Below are 27,071 nucleotides of genomic sequence, written 5' to 3'. Positions count from 1 at the left end.
TGCCCTTCCTAACGCCAACCATTCCATGAGTGTAGTGGGTGCTTTTTACGTGCCACCGGCACAGGTGCCAGACGAGGGTGTGTGTGTATTTCTGTCTGTTTATCTGCCTATCTATATCCATCCATCCATCTCTGTATTTCTCTCTTTCTTTCTCATACTCACACACACACACACACAGAGTTTTGCCTCTGCGTCAACAGTACCTTGACTACTGCCACCTTCATCAATAGTACCACTACTGCAAGTACCACCATATCACCACTATCACCATTACCAGTACTACCACCCCTACCACTATCAGCATCCCTACTGCTTGCACCATTAACAGCACTACTGCCAGAACCACTAACACAACTGCCTGTACCATCACCAGCACTACCTACCAGTAGCCCCACAATTAGCATCGCACCAGTACTTGCACCACCAGCACTACTCCAGCCTCCATCATCACTATCAGTATCGTGACCACTAAGAGTACCACAACCACCACCACTACTTCCAGTACTACCACCAGCACCTTCACACTAACAATACCTATACCAGTACCACCATTCTCCACTGCATCATTCTGCTTTATCAAGTTGCATCTTATCTGAGGAATTTCAGATTCACAGATGCCAGAACATTCCTTAGTCACAGACCCCACTTCTCCCAATTTCTTTTCTTTTTTCTTTCTTTTCTTTTTTTTCCTGCTTTCCTTCCTTCCTTCTTCCTCCTCCTCCTACAACTCTTTTCAGTGGTTATTCTTCATATGACTTTTATATTACTCTTTACTCTTTTACTCTTTTACTTGTTTCAGTCATTTGACTGCGGCCATGCTGGAGCATCGCCTTTTTTAATCGAGCAACTCGACCCCGGGACTTATTCTTTTGTAAGCCCGGTACTTATTCTATCGGTCTCTTTTGCCGAACCGCTAAGTAACGGGGACATAAACACACCAGCATCGGTTGTCAAGCAATGCTAGGGAGACAAACACATACACACACAGACACACACACACACACACACATATATATACATATTTACGACAGGCTTCTTTCAGTTTCCACCTATCAAATCCACTCACAAGGCATTGGTTGGCCCGGGGCTATAGCAGAAGACACTTGCCCAAGATGCCATGCAGTGGGACTGAACCTGGAACCATGTGGTTGGTAAGCAAGCTACTTACCACACAGCCACTCCTGCGCCTATATATATATATATATAACGGGAAGCTTTATGAAAATAAACAAAAGACGAAGGCAGGTGGAAAACAAACGAACAATTGTATTAGTATGGCGCTCAGGAAATATAAATAAAACAAGTCTTTAACGTTTCGAGCCTACGCTCTTCAACAGAAAGATACACAGAGATACATATATATATATATATATATACACATCTGTGTTTGTATGTGTGGTCATGGTTGGCACAATTGGCTGAATTACTAGACCCTCAAACAGAATGCCTTGCTACATTTGTACTTTATGCTCTGAGATCAAATCTCATCAAGGCCAATTTTGCCATTTATACTTCTAGGACATAGTTATATACACCAGTGATACTTGAATTAAATTTAATCAAACACAAGCTCATTGAAGTGCAATTCACTTCCACTTGTTCAGAGCAACATCACTGCACCTAAGAATAAGGGTTTTAGGGTGGAAATTGTGAGAAAGGACCAGTTGAGTTTGATGCAACTGGTTAACTTTCTGCCACCAAATTTCAAGCCTTTTGCCTATCAGCATTATCATTTAACATGGTGGTTCTCAACTGTGATTCGTATGGCCCTTGGGGGTCCATATAAGATTTTGTTGTTAATATTTATCTGCAATAATTTACTCATGCTTCTACAAATCCAGGTTCAGTCCCATTGCGTGGCACCTTTGGCAAGTGTCTTCTACTATAGCTTCAGGCCGACCAATGCTTTGTGAGTGGATTTTGATAGACAGAAACTGAAAGAAGCTGGCAATCTGGCAGAAACGTTAGCACGCTGGACGAAATGCTTAGTGGTATTTCGTCTGCCACTACAGTCTGAGTTCAAATTCCACTGAGGCCGACTTTACCTTTCATCCTTTTGAAGTCGATTAAATAAGTACTAGTTATGCACATGGATCGATATAATCGATTTAATCCGTTTGTCTGTCCTTGTTTGTCTTCTCTGTGTGTAGCTCCTTGTAGGCAGTAAAGAAATAAGAAACTGAAAGAAGCCCATTATGTATGTGTGTGTGTGTGTATATATATATATAGTTAATTCAGAAACGGAGAAAAAGACAAATGTGAGAACGTAACATGTGTAAAGTATTAAGATGCTACATATAGATATATGTATATCTATGTGTGTGAGTGTGTGTCTCTTTGTCCTTTCCTCTCCCCATCACCACTTGACAACCGATGTTGGTGTGTTTACATCCTCCTAACTTAGTGGTTCAGTAAAAGAATAATTTGTAGGCTTAAGAAATAATTCCTGGGATTGACTTGTTCAACTAAAACCCCTTCAAGGTAATGCTCCAGCATGGCCACAATCAAATTACTGAAATAAATAAATGCTTAGGAGCATTTTGTCCAGCATTCAGAGTTCAAATTTTTGACATTCAGTGTTCAAATTCAGCTGCGGTTGAATGTCTTACATCCTTTCAGGGGTTGGTGAAATAAGTACAAGTTAAGCATTGGGATTGATGTAACCAACCGGTGCCCACCAACACTACCACCACACCTCCAAAATTTCAGGCCTTGTGCTTGTAGTAGAAATGATTATTATTATTTGAAAGGCAGCAAGCTGGCAGAATAATTAACATACTGGGCAAAATGCTTAGTGGTATTTCATCTGTCGCTACGTTCTGAGTTCAAATTCCACCGAGGTTGACTTTGCCTTTAATCCTTTCGGGGTCGATTAAATAAGTACTAGTTATGCACTGGGGTCGATATAATCGACTTAATCCGTTTGTCTGTCCTTGTTTGTCTTCTCTCTGTTTAGCCCCTTGTGGGTAGTAAAGAAACAGGTATTTCGTCTGTCTTCATGTTTCTGAGTTCAAATGGTGCTGAGGTTGACTTTGCCTTTCATCCTTTCAGAGTCGATGAAATAAGTACCAGTTATACACTGGGGTAAATGTAATCGACTAACTCCCTCATTCTGAATTTCAGGCTTTGTGCCTATAGTAGAAAGGATGATCATCATCATCTTCATCATCATCATCATCATCATCATCATTATAATAATAAGGTGGTGAGCTGGCAGAATCATTAGCACACTGGACGAAATGCTTAGCAGTATTTCACCCATCGCTACTTTCTGAGTTCAAATTCTGCTGAGGTCGACTTTGCTTTCATCCTTTCAGGATCAATAAAATAAATACCAGTTGAACACTGGGATTGATGTAATTGACTCATCCCATCGTCCAAAATTGCTGCCCCTGTGGCAAAATTTGAAACCATTGTTGTTATCATTATTATTAAAGCACATTGTGAGTTCAAATCTTGCGGAGATCAGCTATAGTTTTCATCTTTTTGGTATGGAATTAATGACATTGTACCTATGTAAGAAACTCTTCTTGCTCTTTCTATTATTTGATTTTCAACCTCACTAAGCACAAGGCCGCACATTCTTGGGGAGAGAACAAGTTAAATCAGCCCCAGTTTTTGACTGGTATTTATTTTATTAGACAGGGTAAGATGATCCCTACCAAGATCAACTTTACCTTTTGTGGTTGATTATTGCCATATAACTCCTCAACCACAAGAATCTGCTCATCATACTACCTTCTCTTTTGTACTTAATACCAGCGGTTCTCATCTGGGGTCCATTTAGCTCTTTGGCGGTCCATATAAGATTTTGTCATTAAAATCTACCTGCAATAAATTTGTTATACTTCTACAGTATAACAATATTTTAACAATTTTTTAATACAATTTCTTCTAATGTCTGATTCTAAAAATATTTGATTTTTTAAACATTAAATGGCTAGGAGAGTCCATCTGAGTAAAATAAGAATGAAAAGAGTCCATAAGTAAAAAAAATGGTTGAAAAGCACTCCTGGCATAAAGATCCCCCTCCACAACCCATCTTAGATTTTACAACTTCACTAGAGGTGGTAGCATAAAAGAAAAATGGTACCCAGTGCATGTTGTAAATTGGTTGACTTTAAGAAGGGCATCTTATTGTAGAAACCCTGCCAAAGTAGACACTGAAGTCCCAGCATGATGTGGTCCTTGGACCCATCAGATCCTGCCAAACCATCCAGCTTATGCCAGCATGGAGCATGGATATTGAATGATGATGATGATGATAGATGTGTATATTCTTCCTTTACTTTTTGCTTCTATATTTTATGTTTATTATTTTATTTATTTATTTGTCAAAGAAAAATATTATTCTATAGATTCTTGGATAACGTTTCTGGCAAACCATAGTTTAAGAGTATTTTCATTAACCCGATGTTTGTCAGAGAAAATAATACACTCCAGGTTGGAGTGGTGGAAGTGGTAGTTCAATGGTGTGATCGGGGTGGGGGGAATAGTTGTGATGGTGCTTCTGTGGTGCTGATGATGTTTTAGTTCTTCATTTTCTTGTTTGTATGTATATATACACATTGCGTTTATGAGCTAGTACCCAGCTGTTTTAGAAATATACATAGCTAGCAAAGTGTACGCACTTGTGTGTGTATTACATATAGACATATATATATATATATATATATATATATATATATATATATCTGTGTGTGTGTGTGTGTTACATGGAACTACACATATCAAATGTATGCGTGGGTGTATATTGTAAAAGGTTACCAATAACAGATTGTGTTTGGGTTCCTTACAGTTCAACAACCAGTTCCACCCTACCTGGAATACATCACTAACCAATCCTGTTCTTTAAACCTGTATGTTTTGCTATTCTGTCTCAGAATATTTTCAAAATAAAAGATTCTTTTCAAGATGGAACAAGCATTTTTTTTTTTGTGTGTGTATATTTTTCCTTTTTCTTTCTTTCTTTCTTTATTTCTTTTCTTTTTTTTTTTTTTTGTAAGCTTGGTTATGTATTTATTCACTTTTTTATTTATTTTTCTGGTGAATAATTCCTCCAGGAATTTTGTGTATGATGGAATCAGGACCAAAAATATACTTGGAGGTCAGGTTCTGGTAGGGTGGGGGATGGAGTGCAGGGGCTCAGAATACAGCTGAATCACTCCTAAATATTGTTCTGGTTCTTACTGTGATTGTTGATCTCATTCATGATATCTTTGTGGATGTTTAACCCTGAGTCAGACTCTGATCCAGAAGGCATATGATCAAATACATTCCAGCTGTAACCACCCTGTCTTTGTGTGTGTGTGTGTGTGGTGAGTGAGTGTGTGTGTGCATGTGTGTGTTTAGCCGTTTAGCATTTAATCTGGCCATATCTGGCTCAAATATTCCACCTGTTTTATGTTAAAATTGACCAGATCCAACCTCTCGCAAAAAAATTTGTTATAGATGTATGCATTGGAAGAAACAGCTAGGTTTCTTTCTCTAACATTTTACTTTTTAGTTAATGTGTGGAAAACAAAATAAAGTTTCTATAAAACCCGTTTTTAAACATCAAATTAGTATGGGGTCCACCAGAATAAAATACAAAATCAAAGGGGTCCATATATAACAGGATGCCCTGCCAATGATTGGATATACTCTTTGCCTCTAGATGCAGAGGTACTCTCTCTGCAGTAAGATGTGATTCTTACACCTATTTACTTCTCTTATCTTAGAACAAGGTGATGTTCTCTTACCTCGTTACTCTTCATATGCATATAGGTATTTTAATCTTTTATCTTCCTGCTTGAACAAAAAGCCAACAGTGTTTAGGATACTTTTCTTACATTTAGATTCCTTTCCAAAGTATATAAACCCTCTCTCTCTAAAGTGAAATGTTTTTGACATACCTGAGTACCCTCCTTAACTCTCACAGGTATTTATTTTAATGTTGAGATGTATCTTTTTTTTTTCTAGGTGCTCGAACAGAAAGCCGACGGAATATGGAAAGGATGTGTAATTCATAATGACAGGATGTCCAAGCCTGGCTATTTCCCTGCTGACCATGTAGTTTTAGTGGACAGTCAATGTGAGTACTGTTTCTACTTACTTAAGCTTTTTGCTCCCTATGGAGCAAAGGCCATAGACAACTTTTCTCTGACATTCTTAACTCATCTCCCTGTTCTTGTTTGTTTTGAATTGTCATCAATATTTCTGTAACTCAAGCAGCATTTCGTCTGTCTTTACATTCTTCTTCTTCTTATTATTATTACTAAATGTGGCGAGCTGGCAGAATTGTTAGCACACCAGGCAAAATGCTTAACAGCATTTCATCCGTTTTCACATTCTGAGTTCAAGTTCTGCTGACGTTGACGTTGTCTTTCATTCTTTCGGGGGTCAATGAAATGTTTAGGGGAATATGATTTTGGTCACTTATATGCCATGGAAACTAAGTAACAGCTCTGCGAGTCCTGAAACTCAAGACATTAATGTCCACCTGATAATACCCTTGGTTCTGTGACACAAATTCCTGTTTTAAAACTTTTGGTACAAACTTGTCTGTGAGTGCTTTTGGTTCTATGATACAAACTTACTGTTTTTAGAATGATCAAAATTAAAAGCTTCCATTAGAATGTCAAGGTAATTCATATTCCGAGAACCAGCTTATTAATGACAAAGCTACTTTAATAAATTTTTCATTATTTAAAAAATTAAATCCTTAAAAATGTTTTAGCCCGAAGGCCGTGGCCATGCTGGGGCACCACCGCTGAAATAATGTATTGAAATAATGTATTTCAATAGAAATAAGGTAACAAAAGGGTTAAGTAGCTGGTAGCTTTGGCATTTGGAAGGGCACCCAGCTGTAAAAATCATGCCAAAGCAGACCTCACTGATGCTGGTGCCACGTAAAAGTACCCGGACCTTTCTGTAAAGTGGTTGGCATTAGGAAGGGCATCCAGCCATAAAATTCATGCCAAAACAGATTTCGCCAGTGCCAAAACTGAGAGTGAAGCCTGGTGCAGTCTTTTAGTTTGCTAGTTCCTGTCAAACTGTTCAACCCATGTCAACATGAAAAATGGTTGTTAATAATGATGACAACAACGACAACTTATTATTTTTATTATTGAAAGAGTAGTACATGCCATCAAAATGGTATTAGGTAAAATATACGAAGCCCAATATACCCATCATGACTACCTGTCAGATAAGGGTACACCAGACACATGTATCACAACCATATGTACACAACATGGTGATCTCATATCAAGATAAATAGCACATGACCTTGCAGGTGGGGTCCAGTTAAAATTTTCTTCAGGTCAAGTAACCCATCCTGCTCAAAAGGTCCCTGAATAAGGGTTGTTTAAGGATGTTGAATGAACCACACATGTTTCCAGAAGTGAATTGTTCAAATCACAAAGAATTCCTCTCAACACATGGTTATGAAGCTCCTCCACTACTTCTGCTCATGATCAGAGATGCACATATCGTCAGCCACCAAGAGACATGCTTAACTGATTAAGGTCAAACAACTGACAAGCAAATCTGTGGTATTGAGCAGAATATTTGCTGTAGCTTATCTTTTATACCAATTATTATTATTATTACTTGTGATGAGAAGAGGATGAAAATTACTGCTGTGTAGTCTGGAGCTAATCAGAGATGAAACAGTTTGTGGTTTTAACCATTTCGGTATGAACCCATCTGAGGCCAGCCCTGTTCTGTGATACAAACTTGCTGTTTTAAAGTGATCTAAAAATCCTTTCATTAAAATTTCATGTTAATTTATGTTCAAAACACCACCTTAATAATGCCAAAGTTATTTTACTAAATTTTTCATTATTTTCAAAATTAATCTAAAACAAAGACAATGTGTTTAAGTAGAAATCATTAACATCATTTGATGTCTGTTTTCAGTGCTAGCATGGGTTAGACAAAAGGGTAACAAGCATTAAAATTAATCTAAACCAGAACGTTCCATTAAAATTTCATGTTATGTTTTAAACGCCAGTTTAATTAACGACAAAGTTATTATCCTAAATGCTTCATTATTTTCAAACTTAATTGAAATAAAGGTAGTTATTTCAACAAAAATATGGAAAACAAAAGGTTTAAAGGGAAAGCTTGGCTAGCTATGATATTCTGTAGATCAATTGATTTTGAACATTGGAACAAAGTGACACATTTTTAGGGAAGCTTAACCCTTTCGTTACCAAACCGCCCAAAGCCGCCCGAAAAAAATTTTGGTTTATGAAACCAAAGCCGCCCGAATTTACCTATTCATATTTAAATGAGAATATCAGAGTAAATCTCTTCAGTACATTCGTGAAAACATGTATTATACTTCGTAAACAGTTCAACTACAGTTTTGTACAATAATCGAAGTGTAATTTTAATTCCGTGAATTTTGGGAGATTTTTTTTCCGAAATTTGTCCTATTGTGTTTTCAAAATTTGTAATTCTGACAAAAAATGGATACAAATTTCATTATATCAAGCAGCGAGTCAGAATTCGAAGGATTTTCTACTGAAGACCTTCATAAATCTAACTCTATGACTGAAAAAAAAAAGCACATGGTATTTGATAATGAATTTGATGTTTCATTTTCCGAAAGTGAAAACAGTGAATCTGAGATCTCCGATAGCGATAAAGAAAAACAATTGGCACCTGAATGGAGTGAAAATTTAAAAAACTGTTTCTTTCGGTGATTTTTCTGCAGAAACTGGACCAAGCCACAGACTTTCCCAGAAGGGTAAAGCCTTAGGCTATTTCTATTTACTTTTTCGAATGAGCATTTTGAAATCATTACAGCGAAAACGAACCGTTACGCTAAACGTAAACAAAACGAAAGAAACGATAGTTTGTTATTTCCCACAACCTTAAATGAAATTAAGGCCTATTTTGCCATAAATATTATTATGGGTATCAGAAAGTTACCCAGAATAACAAATTCTATCGTAAAATTTTGTTGTATACCCAATTGAATATTAGCTAATAACCCATTTTTTATAGCGATGTTTGAACAAATTTTAATAATTTTATATTTTGTTGAATTTACCTGTATCTACCTGCAATTAGTCACTTTGTGACAAAAATTATAGTATAGAATTGGTTGAAAATATTTCATTAAATTATCTTCAAAAAATCAGATTAATATATCGATAAATAAAAAAGTTATAGTTGTTTAATGAAACCAGACTAAATTTATGATTACGTTAGAAATTAATTGAAACACATAAGGGGTGTAATTTGGTCAGAAATATAGTAACGAAAGGGTTAACCCATTTGCATTCAGATTACGTTGTCAAATGTATCATCATCCTTTAATGTCCGTTGTCCATGCTGTATAGTTTGGATGGTTTGACCAGGGCTGGTAAACTGAGGGGCTGCACCAGACTCCAGTCTGATTTGGCATGGTTTCTACAGCTGGATGCCCTTCCTAATGCCCACCACTCCGAGAGTGACATCAATATCTGCCACAACCACGATTTCACTTGGCCTGATGGTGGATCTTCCTACTTAAGCACAGCATATTGCCAAAGGTCTCGGTCACTTGTCATTGCCTCCATGAGGTCCAGCGCTCGAAAGCTGGTTTTAATGTGCCTCCGGCACGGGTGCAATTTACATGACACTGACATGATTTCACTAAGCTTGACAGATCTGAATTATTCAAATCCCAAAGAATTCCTCTCAACACATGGTCACGAAGCTCCTTCACTACTTCTGCTCATGATCAGAGATGCACATATCGTCAGCTACCAAGAGACATGCTTAACAGATTAAGGTCAAACAACTGACAAGCAAACCTGTGGTATTGAGCAGAATATGTGCTGTAGCACTAAGCTTGACAGATCTCCACAAACACATTCACATCATCTTGAATCAAGCATTACCTCGTAGCTTTGAGATTTCAGTGATGTGATGATTCCCTTTTAGAATGATATTGTAGGGTAAGCACGAGAGGCAGGATCTGTCCAGCTTGAACGTGAAACTTGCAGGATATTAGGGTCAGGTATGGTCAGTATAAATGCTGAAGAATTAAATTTGATTAAATTGTCTGCAGTACTTAACTAGTTCTTTTGTCTTTTCAACTCCCAGAATGGTGGAAGGTAAAGCCAACCTCAGCAGGATTTGAACACATAGCTAAATATCACAAGGTGTGGCTGTGTGGTTAAGAAGCTTGCTTTCCAAACATGTGGTCTCGGTTTTACCAAATCCACTCACAAGGCTTTGGTCGGCCTGAAGCTATCGTAGAAGACATCTGCCTGAGGTGCCATGCACTGGGATTGAACCCAGAACCATGTGGGTGGGAAGCAGTCTCCTTACCACACAACCATGCCTGCATCTATGTATTGATATGTATAGACATTAAACAACGATGGTGATGGTGATGAGGCCTTTGTTATAGAAACATTGTGTTGTTTCTGCTACGATGATGCCAGTCATTTCATCCTTCCACATTGGTAGTGATCAGTGGTTAGAAGTGATGGAGATGGTAGTGGTAGAGGCAGCAATGGTGATGGTGATGGTAGTAATAGTGGTTGGCAGTGGTGGAGGTGATGGTGGCAGCAGTAGTAACAGTGGTGGTGCCGGCAGCATTATCAGTTGTAGTAGTAGTAGTAGTAGTAGTGGTGGTGGTGGTGGCGTGTAATAGAAATATCAGTTGTGGTCGTAATGGTAGTAGTTGTGGTAGTGATAGAAACAGCAGCAGCGGCAACAGTAGGAGGAAGAGTAGCAGTATCAGCAATAGATAGGGCTGAAAGACTGATATAACCCCTTTCCATTCTTCTGGCTGAGCTCCGGAGCCAGCCGCATAACAAACTTAACAAACGACCGGCTTTAAAACGTGTTTACCCAGTGTTGTGCTGTTCATTCAGGGAGTTCCTTTGATTAAGAGCGAAGTCAATAAATGGTTGAATAAATAAACAAACAATACCATTCCAACACCTTCTATTTCCTCTTCTTCTTCCTCCTCTTCCTCTACCTTTTCCTCCTCCTTTTTATGACCTGCTTTGTTTGTTTCTTTCCTTCTTTCTCGGTGGTGGTCGTGGATCACTTAGTGTTGTTTGGTTTATAATTTTTCAAGTGCACCAATTTAGATATTAAGGTCGATGAGCTGATTAACAAGGAATATGGTAAAGCTGCTACCATCGCTATATATTGTATTGTATTGAATTGTCAGTATTTTTTGTTCTTTGGGGGTTTTTTTTTTTCTACTGAGGTTTCTGTTGAAGAGCCGATAGTGGTGTGGTGGTGGTGGTAAGGAGATTGTGGAATGGAATAAAACAGAATGGAATTCTTCAGCAATGCCAGCTGCTTGTGGCACTGCAAGAGTAAAAATGGTGGAAATTTTCAAATGTAAACAAACGAATGTGAAATATCTCTTTCCTTTCATTCTTCTTTTCCTTCTTTTATCATCATTAAAATGACATTATTATCATCATTATTATTATTATTATTAATTATTATTATTATTGTTCTTATCATCACATCACCATCATCATCATCCTTGCTATTACTAATACTGTCTCCTTTTTCTCTCTCACTCTCTCTCTCTCTCACCCCCACCGTTTTTCCATCTCATTCCCTACACACACACACACATACACACTTAATGTCTGTATGAAATGATGAAGCTGATGTAAGATGATAAATCAAGCAAGCCAAGTCTGAAATTAGAAGATAAATGCTATTTTCCTAATGATTTTCCTCTCCTCCTTCACTGCCACTCACCTCCCCCCACCACCTTTGCTAATTGAAAAACAATATCTCTTTGAGTTAAAAATCTTCCCATGTAACTCAAACATATTGCGTTGCCGTCAGAGTTTTGATGCGTTAATTAGCCAACAATATTAAACTTTTATTTCTTTATTTCTTTCATTTACTATAGAATTCTCTATAACTTCAGCAGCGTGTGATTAACTCTCTCTCTCTCTCTCTCTCTCTCTCTCTCTCAATATATATATATTAGTACATATATATATATATATATATATATATATATATATATTATATATATATATATATATATAACTGGCACTGTCAGTTATGGTGACGAGGGTTCCAGTTGATCCGATCAGCGGAACAACCTACTCGTGAAATTAATGTGTAAGTGGCTGAGCACTCCACAGATGTGTGTACTATTAACATAGTTCTCAGGGAGATTCAGCATGATATAGAGTGTGACAAGGCTGGCCCTTTGGAATACAGGTACTACTCATTTTTGCCAGCTGAGTGGACTGGAGTGATGGGAAATAAAGTGTCTTGCTCAAGGACACAACATGCCACCAGGAATTGAACTCATGACCTTATGATAAAGCTGAATATCCTAATCACAAAGCCATGCACCTACACACACACATGCACTCTCAGAGTTGGTATGAGAGGACAGATCTGGCCAGTTGGAACATTAAACATTGAACATTTAGAATACTTCTGGATGGATCTGACCAGTTTAAATGCTAAAGAGTTGAAGCCTTCCAATATTTCATGCAATAAACAAAATTATTTTATTCAGCCCTTCATTGATTTCAAAATTAATTGAAATATGGGCAGTGTATTGCAATAAAAAATATTATGATAAGCTTAATAGGGCTGTACCTTTGAAGAAGACATAAATTTAACATTTTGGGGTTGGCTCCCTTTTTAGATTTTTTTTTTTTCTGAGACAGCATTGAATAAAATCAGTCTGTCATATTTCTCCTATTCTACTAGTTTTGGGGGTAGGTAGGAGCATGTGTAAACCACAGGCTCTGTGCCTGGAGATGCCTTTAAAAATAAATTTGAAAAGGTCACACATAGAAAGAGAGGAAAACATGAGAAATGAACAAAGAAGTGAAGGTTACTTGAGAAATCAGATATTTTTAAAATATATTACAGGCTTTTCTTCCAACATAGACTACCTCTAGTTTTGACAGGCAAATTTTTTCTAAAAGTTATGTCAGGAGAAACACTAGGTAATTCAGCATTTTGATTTTGACAGGTTAATGTGTAATTTAATAAAAAATAAAAATAAATTTAATCTGCAGAATCTCACAAGTATTTCGAAAATTCACACAGGTTCCCCCTCGCTCCAATTCTCAACAGAAAATTCGAAAGATTCCTTTATAATTTCCAGTTTTATCGTTAGGATGGTGGGTATAGAGCAGATATTTAAAAAGTTTGCTGCGATAAATTAGTTTTCGATCACTTTTAGTTATTATTTGCATTCTTTTATATTTTACTTGTTCCAGTCACCGGATTGTGGCCATGCTGGGGCATTACCTTGAACAAGGCAATCCCAGTAATTTTTTATTTTAAATCTTGTACCTGTTCTGTTGGTCTCTTTTGCTGTTACAGTGATGTATATATTCCAGCCAAGTTCTCTGTACCCAGGCACCTGTGGTGAATTTATTTGTAACTAGCTTATAAGATGAGGTTTCCTATAAATTTCCAAGCAAAGACCAACAGTAAACCATCTTTGTATATCGTCTGACAAGCACTAAGTGCTTGTCAAAAATGTCCCTAGAGAGCAAATGGTTGAGATGGGCTCTTCCGTTGACTGATGGTGTAGAAAGAATTTAATTTGTAAGCCTCTTTGCTCCATCAGGTCTGCGATTTATGAGGACTGGTAAATTTGACAGAGTACTTTGTCATCCCTGCACTGACCAACACTGAACACATCCTATCATCATCATTATTATCATCATGTTAACATCTACTTTTCCTTGCTCGCATGGGTTGAGCAGAATTCATCAAGGCAGATTGTCTATGGCCGAATTCCTCAGTATGGCCGCAGTTCAATGACTGAATTGTGTAGTTGTGTAATAATGGATTTTAATTTATCTATCTATCGACATTGTTGTATGTTATATGTAATATTAGGAGTTCTTAAGGCAGCAAGCTGGCAGTATCATTAGCATGCCGAGCGAAATGCTTAGCAGTATTTTGTTTGCCGTTACGTTCTGAGTTCAAATTTCACCGAGGTCGACTTTGCCTTTCATCCTTTCGGAGTCGATTAAGTAAGTACCAGTTATGCACTGGGATCAATGTAATCGACTTAATCCCTTGTCTGTCCTTGTTTAGCCCCTTGTGGGCAATAAAGAAATAAATATTAGGAGTTGTGTTAATTGTGGGTTTGTATATTTGGGATGATGTGTTGGAGTTTATATAATATTAGGATTGTGGGTTGATTCTTTTAGGGGTTTTTATAATATCAGGACTTGAACTTAATTCATTTCAGAGTTTGAATATCATTGGTGTCGGGGGCTTCATTGCATTATGAGTTTCTATAATATTAAGGTTTGAGCTTGATTCAGTTCAGAATTTGAATAATATTGAAGTTGGAGCTTGATTCAGTTTGGGGTTTGCATAATACTGGGATTGGTGGTTAGGGAGTCAATTGTTGGCTTAACCCTTTTGTTACTGTATTTATTTTAAGATGCTCTGTGTTTCTTTCTATTAATTTGAAATATAACAAAGAATTTAGTAAAATAACTTAGTTATCATTAAGCTAGTGTTGGGAACATAAATTGTGACTAAGGTTTGGTGGAAGATTTTAATTCAAAACTTATGAAAGCAAGACATTTGTACTCGGAGCCAGAGCCGGTTTCAGCCGGGTTGGTAACAAAAGGGTTAAATAATATTGAGATTGATTCTCTTTTATTCAACTTGAAACTGATGCTGATAAGTAAAACAAAACTCAATAACAGTTTTAATCCGACGCTGTGCCTTTTCAACTTACTTGACACTGTTTCAATATCTAAGAATTAAAAGAGCTCAATGCCTGTTTGAAGATCCCTATTTGGTATTGTATTTCTAAGATAATTCACTTTTCTGGGTATTTTTCTTTTCTTTTCTTTTATTTTTATCTTTATAAATATATCCACTGTTATTCAACACAATATTATGTTTGTTTAGCTGTTCTACTTGTGTCAGGGTCTCCTGCTGGTTTCTGTGCAGTGCATTGATGATGATGATGATGATGATGATGATGATGTGGGTGGTGATGACAACAACGATGATGAGGATAGTGGGAGGGAAAGTGCTAGTATAGATAAATACCAAATGTAGCTGGTGATGAAACAGAATTTGCCCTCATTATTGTTGTTGTTATTTAACATAGAGGGGCTGGCCCTCCAACAGACAAACCCCACTAGTTGGTTAGTTTCTTACATATAGGACATGGGCTGGTGATCAGAGATTTATGAGGTGAGGGTGAGTGATGACTGATGACTGATATTGCTGAATAGATGTCTCAGCAGTGGCTCTTCATTATCACTTCATTATCTTTAAAGTTAGCTGATGACAGGTTCTTGTTCTGTTGTGGGTCAGTGCACAGATTAGCTTCTTAAACTTCCTGTCAGTCCTGGTAGGGCAGCAGATCTTGTTAGAGAACAGGAAGATATTGAGGATACTACTGCATGTGGATGGGTGGGTGGCTGGCAGTTTGGTGAAGCATTATTTCTCAGGGGTACAATCCAACCATACACACGCACACGCACACACACACACACACACACACATGCACACACATGTAAATGTCAGACATGTAAATGAGGAAGCCATTATGTGGTCATTCAGCATGCTAGAAACACTAGTCAAATCTCCCTCAAAAAACTACATTTTACATTTTTTTTTGTTTGCTTTTATTTTTTTTTATAGAAAAATTAAATACATTCAAGTATTTGCGCAATGACTGAAAACAGACAGTATGGTAGTGGGGTGGTGGATGTCTTTGGTCATAGGCTCCTTTGGTCCGCATAGATCTAAGCCTAAACAACACTGCACTGTGATTGCTACTGACACCTATACCACTATTGTGAAAGAACCTCTACATAATCCCCTGACCTGCTAGAAATGGTAGCCTAATCTCCTTCAAATGAAACACCACTATGTTTGACAAAGGAGGGCATGTTGAATAATGTCTTTAATTAAGGTTATAGCAAAGGCATGTGGCTTAGTGGTTAGGGTATTCAACTCATGATAGTGAGGTCATAAGTTCAATTCCTAGCGGTGCACTGTTTCCTTGAGCAAGACACTTTTTTTCACGTTGCATCTCAAAAGGTCAGCCTTATCACATTTTTGTGTCATGTTGAATCTCTCTGAGAACTACATTAAGGGTATGCATGTCAGTGGAGTGTTTGGTCACTTGCACATTAATTTCATGAGCAGGCATGACTGTGTGGTAAGAAGCTGGCTTTCCAAGCACATGGTTCTGAGTTCAGTCCCACTGCATGGCACCTTGGGCAAGTGTCTTCTACTATAGCCTTGGGCTGGCCAAAGCCTTGTGAGTGGATTTGGTAAACAGAAACTGAAAGTGCCTGTTGTATGTGTGTATATACGCACACACACACACGCATACATATAGAGATGGCCATAAGTTGCTTTACTCAATTCTAATAAAGAAATGGGTAAAGCAACTTATGGCCATCCCTCTGTATGTATGTATATATATACATATATATATATATATATTCTCTCCTTGCTGTCTTCTCTCTTTTCAAAGAAAATATTTCTCCCAGCCTTCACTATTTTCCTCTTGTTCTGGTCTAATGCCCCTCTACGTTTGTTTTCATTCAGTTTCCTTGTATGTCTCCACTGTTCTGTTTTGTTCTCAACTTTGACCGTCCATAAATCCTAAATTTTATTTTAGAATTTATGGGAGCAATTGTCTTAGAAGACTCATATTATCATTGAATGCTCAAAATGAGGAGAAGGGTCGTTTCTCTGTTGTCCAGTTTTCCATTTTTTTCTGTCATTGTTTATGTATTTCATGTTATTTGCACAGTTGGTGACATCCTGTACCCATATATGCACATATATATATATATATATATATATATATATGTGGGTTATGCTATCATCTAAAAGCATTCTAGTCATGGCCATCCTGTCATAACCTTAATTAACTTAACTGGCACTCCATTGGTTAAGATGATGATGGCGGTCCCAGTTACTCTGATCATCAGATGAGCCTCAGTACTTATTTTTTAAGCCTAGTATTTATTTTATTGCTCTCTTTTGTTGAACCACTAAATTACAGGGATGCAAACATACCAACACTCATGAAGCAGTGATAGGGAGAAAAACTCAGTCACAAACACATAGATATATACATATATACAAACACACACACACGCACACACACACACACACACATATATATATATATATATATATATATATATATATATATATATATATATATATAATATATATATATGATACGCTACTTTCAGTTCCATCTACCTAACTCACTCACAAGGCTTTGGTCGGCTCGAGGCTATAAGAAGACACTTGCCTAAGGCTTCACGCAATGGGACTGAACCCGGAACCATGTGATAGGGAAACAAGCTTGTTACCACACAGCCAAGCCTGTGCTATATATATATATATATATATATATATATATCACCACCACTACCATTACTTATACCATTAATACTACTTTGTCACTACCACCACAACTACATACTCTCTGAATATCTCACTACACACCTATATTTAGTGTCTTCATTATATTACCTCTCTACATCACCTCTCCCCTCTGTATATCTACTATGTATACAGTGTGTGTGTGTGGTGAGGCATGTTTCTGTATATGTGTGTGTTTGCGTGCCTACTACCTGAAATGTATGTGGATATGCGATGTGTAGTAGATGTATGTGTATGTGTTTATTTATACTGGGCCGAATATGTGTGTGTTTATGTCTGTTTCCAGGGGAGTTCTAGGAATATGTGTGTGTATATATATGTATGTAGGTATGTCTGTTTGTGTGTGTTTCGGGGGCTGTCTGAATATTCATGTGTGCGTATGTATCTATGTAGGTATCTGCATATGTGTGTGTATATATATATATATATATGTGTGTGTGTGTGTGTGTGTATCTATATTCATCTGTGTATGTGTGTGTGTATATATATATATATATCTGTTTATACATATGTGTTTGTGTGTCAATATGTATGTGTGTATACACACACATATTCATACATACCCATCTGTGCCTGTTTATATGTATGCATGTGTGTGTATATATATATATATCTGTGCACATGTGTGTTTGTATATGTGTGTATATATATATATATATATATATATATATATATATACACATACATATACATACACATGTATGTGTGCCTGTTTATCGGTGTGTATGGGAGCTTGTATATATAGCTGTGTGCGTGTGATATCTACCAAGATTAAACCGATAGTGTAAACAAGACTACTGCTGGTGCTGGTGGAGAACACCCACCAACACCAATACCACTGCTACCATGGGTATTAAATTTAGGGTAGCTGATATTACTTACACACAAGCCCGCAATTCTGTACAGTGGATGGTTAGGTGGGTGGGTGTGGGGGTTTGGGTGAGGGTGTGGGGTAGGTAGTGCAGTTGGGGTATTTCTACCAGTGGAGCAAGTCTTTATGGTAACTTGTCCTCTTTGGTAAATGTACCCATGACATCCCTCAATTTGTGTATGTATAAGTATGAATCTCTCTCTCTCGATATATATATAGAGAGGGAGGGGGAGAGAGACATACATACGCATACCTGGAAGTACTGAAAAGTTCCTGGTTTTGTATAAAAGAAAATGCAAGAGTATCAGTTAAATTATGATTTCATTGGACATATTCCCCCCACCCCCACCCTAGGTTCGCACACTTATTGCAGCAGCCCTTCAGTTTTTCGAAGCACTGTAAAAGAACTCGTAAGTTTGGGCCTCCACCCAGGCTTTTAGCAATACCCTTAAACCCATGAATTCTTCAGCACTCCCTCATACACACACTCACTGTACTTTCTGTTTGGCTTTATTTCTTTAAAATCTTCTCTAATCTTTGAGACATCTCTCTCTCACTATGCTTTCTTCTTGACAAACTTTCGTCTCTCTGCTTGTCTTTCTGTCTTGTGCGTGTGCATATTTTTTCAATGTCAAAAAAGTGGGAGCTTTTGCATATATTTTAATATTTCTCTTAGTCATTGTGAGACTAATAACCCAGCATAGAACTCAATATACATATTTTTCAGAATGAAGCATCAGCTGAGTATAGAGCGATAATAAAAATGAAAATGAGATGACAAATTTCATTCCTTTGTCATCTCATTTTCATATATACATATACACACACAGGGTGTCCATAAATTACCTTTACGATTGGAAAATTTTTGAAAAAAAACAATGAAGAATCAGGATAACTCAGCAGAATTTATTTGAAGTGTTTTGATGTTTCTAATAAAACTTTATTTGTTTGCCTATGTTTCCCAATAAACTCTGCTGAGTTTTAATGCTTATTTTAAATTTTTTCTGAATTTTTGGAATTGTAAAGATAATTTATGGACACCTCCTCTCTCTATCTCTCTCTTTATATATATATATATATATATATACCATACTTGATGGCATATAAGACACCTGCCCCACCAAAAAAAAAAAAAAGTCTCATAAAAATCACCCCTGACCCTATGAGAAGTTCAGCCTATAGTATGTACATTAATGCACTAAAATCACTTTACCTGAATACACTCCACTGAAATTGGGATGTGTCTAATATATCTCTGCATATTTTATGCTATCAAATATAGTTGACAGACAGACAGATAGATAGATGGTGGAGTAGGTAGGTCGGTAGACACAAAGATAGATAGATAGATAGATAGATAGATATGTAGGTAGGTACTTCCAGTATTCTACAATTCCCATCATTCTCGTTTTAGATTTGCTTTCACAATGATATTCCTAACATGGATCTTTCTATGGCCCTTTGCACTGTAGCCAGTTGTATTCTCTCTTCGTAGTGGCCTTCATCTCACTTGCATGTAAGAACTCTAGCAGTATGGTGCTATCAAAGAATCTGGCAATGCATGGACTTGTCCAGCTTTACTTTAAGCACAGCCTTTATTGAGATAAACCTCTTCCATCCTGCTCTTATTCTCATCAGTATTTTACTGTCCATGTCTTGGTGCATGTGGAGGCATGTGACTTAGTGGTTTAAGTGTTGAACTTGCAATCATAAGATTGTGGTTTCGATTCCTGGACCGGGCAATGCATTTTGTTCTTGAGCAAAACACTTGACCTCACATTGCTCCAGCCCACTCAGCTGTAGAAATGAGTACCACTAGTTGCTCAGTGGTTAGGGTGTTGGATTCACGACCATGAGATAGTGGTTTCAATCCCTGGACAAGGTGATCTGTTGTGTTCTTGAGCAAAACACTTAATTTTGCATTGCTGCAGTCCACTCATTTGTAGAAATGAGTTTAACCTGGAGAGGGATGGGCTCCACCAGGCTTTCTTACCCTAGACATGCTGCATGACCTCCAAGGAGTTGAAGGACTTGTCAATTGTCTTGGTGCATATTCACTGTGTAACCTAACTAGACATACTCTTTTACCTCTTTTACACATGAATCATAAATATGCAAATATATACACTGTCACTAATGTACTTTGAACTGGAATCTTAAGGGTGCTAGCACAGAATGGCTTCCATAGTTTTTATGCAGTTTTAACTATAACAGATGCTGTGCAGGACAAATAGTTTTCATTGGATGATGGCAGTTATATGAAAATGTGTTTTCATTTTTATTTTCTGGTGGGATGGCAGCGACGGTGATGGTTATGGTTCCGCTTCAGTGTTGTAAGAGTTTATGTAATGACATAGAATATATTATTATATACTGATAAGTTGTACTAAGTGACCTGAATACTAGGTAACAAAAAAAAAAGAAGGTAATTATGTCAAGTAACAGATGGTGCAGCTGCTAATGCACTAACAGACTCTTGTTTGAAATAAACAGTTTCACCGGAAAAGGAAGATATGTTGGTTATAATACAAGAAGGGGTTGATCACAGCAAAGGTGATGTGTAAACCGTTTAGTGTCTGTGCATATGTGTACTTCATATATGTACACATGCACACTAATACGTACATGTATCATGTGACAGCCTCAATGACGAGTATTCCAGATGTTTCATCGACTGGAATCATCATCACCGTCGTCTTTTAATGTCCATTTTCTAGGATGGCTTATGTTAGACAGTTTTGACAGGACCTGGCAGATTCATTGGACTGCGTCATGTTCCAATATCTGCCTTGGCTTGGGTTGTACAGCTGGATGCCTTTCCTATCACCGAACACTTTACTGCATGTTAGGCTACCTTGCAGTTTGCCATACTAAAAGCCTATATATACATACATAACACAAATACCAATCTTGAGGAATTAGGCTTCTCAAAACCAGAAAGGAGAAAGCTAATTCAAAGACTACAGATCCAATCCGTCACTGGAACTGATAAACTTTCCAGAAGTTTATCATTTGAATATATATGATCATGTCTAGATATGCAACTATATGCAAGCAAATACATACATAAAGCAAAACATACAAATCTGCACATATACATACATACAAACAAAAATAACCCGTTGTTTATGTTGAAATTCCAATGAAGGAACCTTGGATCTAGGCTAGAAACAGGCTCTCTCTGTATTTGCAAGAAATCTTGAAATAAAACTGAACAATGACATTCATACATACATATATCCATGCATACATCACCTTCTCCAATGCCTCCTTCCTTCTTAAAATTCTTTGTCCTGCAAGTTACTTGGTGACCCTGCTGGCACTGGTACCACGTAAAAAGCATCCCGTCCACACTGTGAAGTGGTTAGTATTTGGAAGGGCATCCATCTGTAAAAACCATGCCAAAACTGACCTTGCTTGTGCTCAGTCCACTCTGCAGGGTCGTTCATGTTAGGAAGGCATCCAGTTGTAAAAACCATACCAAAACAGACAGTAGCCTGGAGTAGTCTTTTACCTGGCTGGCCCCTGTCAAACTGTCCAACCTATGCCAGCATGGAAAGCAAGCTCAATTTTTAGTGTATGCTATGTGGCTTGTGCCTGATGACTTGTGCAGAGATATTACACATACTGTAATTCATTATTTAGCATGTTCTCAGCACAAAAAACTATTAGTAACACACAAAAACATGTATTGTGTCTATCAAATAATAAATACACACACACACACACAGAAAGAGAGATTTTGCAAACAACTAGCAAATGCAAGTGCTACCAGTTGAAAGCTCTGCATCGGATGCTAGCAAACTTATGGGGTATCAGGAGAGAATGCACACCATTTCAGGGTATTCCTCTCGATGGCATCGTTGTACACAAGCTCTCACCTCACTGAAATGAGGCCCTATTTGCTAGATCAATTGGTTGCTAGGTTTCACCCCATATTCTTTGAGACATTGCTCATCATCTCTTTATAACCTAATCCGATGACTTGCCTTCTCCTCTGTAATTTGAGTATCACGCTTGGCAATATCTGTTCTACAATGAGTTAGGTCTAGTAACAACATACATGCTCTTAACTACGCACAGAATATGCGAAGAAATTGTTTTAATTTCTCATTTTTAATTCTTATTTCCCAATTCTTCACTTTGAATTTTTAATAATTGATTAGATGAACATACACATCAGAACTGCTAATATTTTATAAAAGTCACTTGATGCAATACAAAAATACTTCTGTTTGATTAAAGGAAAAAAAAAAAATAAGAGCATCTTTAAACATACTTCCGTGCTATTTTCACTTTTACTTTTTACCTATGTATATATGTATGTATATGTATTTGTGTGTGTATGTATGTAGTCGGCAGGTTTCTATCAGTGACCAGTGCTGTTATGCAGACATTCATTCCAAAGTGTCAGAAATACATTTGTTAAAGGTTACCTGCTTTATTTATGCATCTTGTGTGTGTGTGTGGTTGTGTGATATGCATGTGTATGCAGATACGTTTATTTTTTAATATAGATGTGATTTTGTTTGTGTGTGTATGTATATATATATATATATATGATATGCATCTATGTATGGAGATATACTTATTTTTTTGCGTAGATGTGGTTTTGTTTGTGTGTGAATGCACACGACCCTATGTATACTTGTGTGTGTGTATGTCATGTATGGTGTGTCTGTATCGATGCGAAGAACTTTTTATTGCATAGATGGTTGTTTGTCTTCCATCAACATCAGAAATGCCTTTTAATGCTAATACCACAGTTCTGCAATCATGGTTTTAACCTTTGATATTTAACACCACTCTAATGCTTACTATCAATAACATCAGCAGCAGCAGCAGCATCACAATATACATGGGGACTAGGCACACAGAGCATGTCCCTTCTCTGTACTAACCACAGTGATCAGTAGACCGGGTATGTTGTTGTGTCCAATGGAAAATATAGTCTTCAAATAGTGTAGGTCTGGTTTTTTTGGTAAGAAGCTTACTTCCCAACCACATGGTTCTGGGTTCAGTCCCACATCATAGCACCTTGGGCAAAGTCTTCTATTATAGCCTTGGGCCAACCAAAGCTTTGTGAGTAGATTTGGTAGACAAAAACTGAAAGAAGCCCATCGGATATATTAAAAAAAAAAAAAAAAAAAAAGGTGGCAAGCTGGCAGAAATGTTAGCACGCCGGCAAAATGCTTAGCAGTATTTCGTCTGCTGTTACGTTCTAAGTTCAAATTCCACCACGATCGACTTTGCCTTTCATTCTTTCGGGGTCGATAAGTTAAGTACCAGTTACACACTGGGGTCGATGTAATCGACTTAATCCCTTTACCTGTCCTTGTTTGTCCCCTCTATGTTTATCTCCTTGTAGGCAATAAAGAAATAAGAAACTGAAAGAAGCCCATCGGATATATGTGTCGGTGTTTGACCCTCATCATCACTTGGCAAGTGGTTTATGTCCCTGTAAGCTACTGGTTCAACAAAAGAATCTTATAGAATAAACACCAGGCTTTAAAAAATAATAATAAAAATGTACTGGGATCAGTTGATTCAACTAAAAATTCAAGGCAGTGCCCCAGCATGGCCGCAATATAATGACTGAAGCAAGTACAAGAGATGAAGAGATTTCTCTTTTCTTGTGCCAATATACAAACCAATTCTTAGCTCAACAACCCTCACCTCAAGCTCATGGTCAGTGTTGCTCTAACATTCCTCATCACAGCTGTATATATATAGCATTATGTAGTTATCACCAGTGATGATGCTGCTGTTAATGGTGCGTATCCATGTTTAATTGTGGTTACTGCATATATTTGTTTAGTTCTAATGGATGTGTGTATATTTATCCAGTTCTGATGAGTGTATGTGTATTTCAGTTTCAGTGAATGTGCCTACATTTGATCAATTCTGATTAACATGTATGTATTTGTTCTGTTCTTATGGATGGCCTTGTTTAGCTTTGATCTCCTTGGCTGTATAAATGTAATTTTGATGTTTTCTAACTGATGTATTTATTTGACTCCAGTTAGTTCTCATTGCTTCTCTGGAGTTAATTTTGCTGTTAAATACCAATACACAAGCTTGCTAGTATAACAAAAATGTTTGGGTGATCTGTAACAAAGGAGTCTCTATGTCATTGCTTGACCTGCTAGAAATTGCAGAGAATGTCTGTGTGTGTCTATGAAGGTTGCAAAGAAACAAAGCGAGTGTGATTAGCTGGATATGTAATGTTGCTGTGTGTGAACACTGAGATGAGATATCAGGGTTTAAGAGGAATCAAGTGTTGCATACGAGAGCAATGGCTCTGCTAGTATCTCTTTTACTTGTTTCAGTCATTTGGCTGCAGTCATGCTGGAGCACCGCCTTTAGTCGAGCAAATCGACCTCAGGACTTATTCTTTGTAAGCCTAGTACTTATTCTATCGGTCTCTTTTACAGGACCGCTTAAGTTACACACCAGCATCAGTTGTCAAGCGATGTTGGGAGGACAAACACAGACATACATACATATATATATATATACATACACATACATACATATGGCAGGCTTCTTTCAGTTTCTGTTTACCAAATCCACTCACAAGGCTTTGGTTGGCCTGAGTCTATAGTTGAAGACACTTCCCAAGGTGCCATGCAGTGGAACTGAACCCAGAACCATGTTGTTCATAAGCTAGCTACTTACCACAGAGCCACTCCTACACCTATATGGACATAATGCTTATGGATGATGAGATAATAGGGACAGTTGAGGCTGTGGAGTTGAGAAGCTTGCTTCCTAACCATGTAGTTTTGGGTTCAATCCCAACTGCATGATATATTGAGAAGTGTCTTCTACTATAGCCTCAGGCTGAATGAAACCTTGTTGGAAACACTCCTGGGTGGTTGGTGTTAGGAAGGGCATCCAGCTGTAAAACCCTGCCAAAACAGTTACAGAAGTCTGGTGCAGGCTTCTGCTTGGCTGGCTCCTATCAAACCATCCAACCCATGCCAATATGGAAGGCGGAAGTTAAGTGATGATGATGATGATGATGATAATAAAACTAAAAGAAAACCATCATATGTGTGTGTTACTCTCGCCTTTCCTTGACATCATGTGATGGTTGTTAGCAAGCATCTTCATCATGCCAGTCTTACACTTCATTTCCAATCCTATGTGAAAACATATCCTGCCAAGGGGAAATACCATCTTCCTTGGAAACTGGTGAGAGTTGGTGACAGGAAGAGCACCTGGCTGTAGAATATCCACCTCGACAAATTCAATCTGACTCATGCATGCAAGCACGGAAAAGTAGACTTTAAAACAGTGGCAGTGTTTTTATATTCGTGTATTCACCTATGGCAAAACTGGTACTGAGCTATGTAATTCTTTGCTTTTCTCTTGGAAAACATCATTGGAATGGATAGAGGAACCCCACAAAGATAACTAGAAGTCAACTCTGAAAAAAAAAATACGTTACCCAGGTTTGTGACATTGAGAAGAACTTCTCAGTCCTGACCAATCACGGCTTGAGAATATTGTACTACTTTACAGGAGGGATGGTCAGTGTAGGAGTGCCTTCAATTAGCAATTTCTAAAATTAATGAAACAAATACAGACCATTCTTGTTTTATCCAACAGGACAGTTAATTCAAGTAAACAAAACATAAAGCATAAAACTCATTAAGTTAATTATTTCACTATAAATATTGTCAATTCATTAGCTAAGAACTCATCTTACTGTTCTTAGAGTTCCTCCTTTTTCCTGTTGAATGTATTTTTTCTTTTACTTCCTCCTCTTCTCTGCTGTCTGCTATCTGATTTTAGCATTTTCTCTCATCAACACCTAATGCTTCTCTATTCTACCACTGTTCAAGTACTCTTGTATTTTAACACCACTCCTCATAGTTTTGTACTCTGTTACTCCTCTTCAAATACTTTTATACTCTACAATCACTCCCCATCGTCTCATACTCTACTCCTCTTCCTCACAGGCCTGTACTCTACTCTCCTCTTCTTCCACTTTATTATTACTCTTCATAGTCTTATACTACTCCTTCTCCTCAGGCTTGTACTCCACTACTCCATTCTTAGTCTTGTACCTCTCCTCCTCTTCAGACTTGTACTCCACTACTCCATTCTTAGTCTTGTACCCCTCCTCCTCCTCAAGCCGTACTCTACTCCTCATCACACTCCTGTTCTACTGCACTTCAGCCTTGTACTCTACTACTCCTCCACCTCCTCCTCCGGCTTCTACTCTACTCCTCATCATACTCTTGTGTTCTGCTACTGCACTTAAGCCTTGTACTCCTCCTCCTCTTCAGGCTTGTACTCTACTCATCACACTCTTGTGTTCTATTGCACTTCAGCCTTGTACTTTACTACTCCCTTCTTAGTCTTGTACGCCTTTTCCCCCTCCTCTTCAGGCTTGTACTCCTTCTCCCCCTCCTTTTCAGGCTTGTACTCCATTCCTCATCACACTCTTGTGTTCTACTGCACTTCAGCCTTGTACTCTACTACTCCATTCTTAGTCTTGTACTCCTCCTTCCCCATTCAGCTCCTCATACTTTACTAATCTCTTATTCCTCATTTTGCCATTCTGCTAATCCTCAGACTCCTTATATCCCTTCATTCTACAACACTTCTCATACTTCTCGATTCTACTTATCTTTGCTTTTCTTTTCCTACATTTCTTTGTTTTCTTTATCTTTTTCTTTTTTCTTATTTCTCAGGAATTTTTTTTCTTATTTTCATCTCTGCCTTTTATTCCTTTTTTTAATTTTTTTTTTTTTTGAGTGGGGGGGGTTCATTCATTATTTTTTTTTAC

At 37.6% G+C, this 27,071-nt stretch overlaps 1 protein-coding gene across 3 annotated transcripts in view; it reads left to right on the top strand.

Annotated features, from left to right (window-relative positions):
• Positions 1-27,071, top strand: part of LOC115211584 (caskin-1) — a 377,873-nt gene that overhangs the window by 225,922 nt on the left and 124,880 nt on the right. For all 3 annotated transcript variants that reach the window (XM_036502777.1, XM_029780142.2, XM_029780143.2), the window contains one exon: positions 5,962-6,073. In XM_036502777.1, the coding sequence (XP_036358670.1) occupies positions 5,962-6,073 (112 nt within the window). The remainder of the gene's footprint in view (positions 1-5,961; positions 6,074-27,071) is intronic.

Source organism: Octopus sinensis, linkage group LG5 (genome assembly GCF_006345805.1).
Source record: "Octopus sinensis linkage group LG5, ASM634580v1, whole genome shotgun sequence".
Taxonomy (NCBI): Eukaryota; Metazoa; Mollusca; class Cephalopoda; order Octopoda; family Octopodidae; genus Octopus; species Octopus sinensis.
The sequence above is the reverse complement of the archived record's forward strand: the minus strand, read 5'-3'. Positions and strand labels throughout refer to the sequence as shown.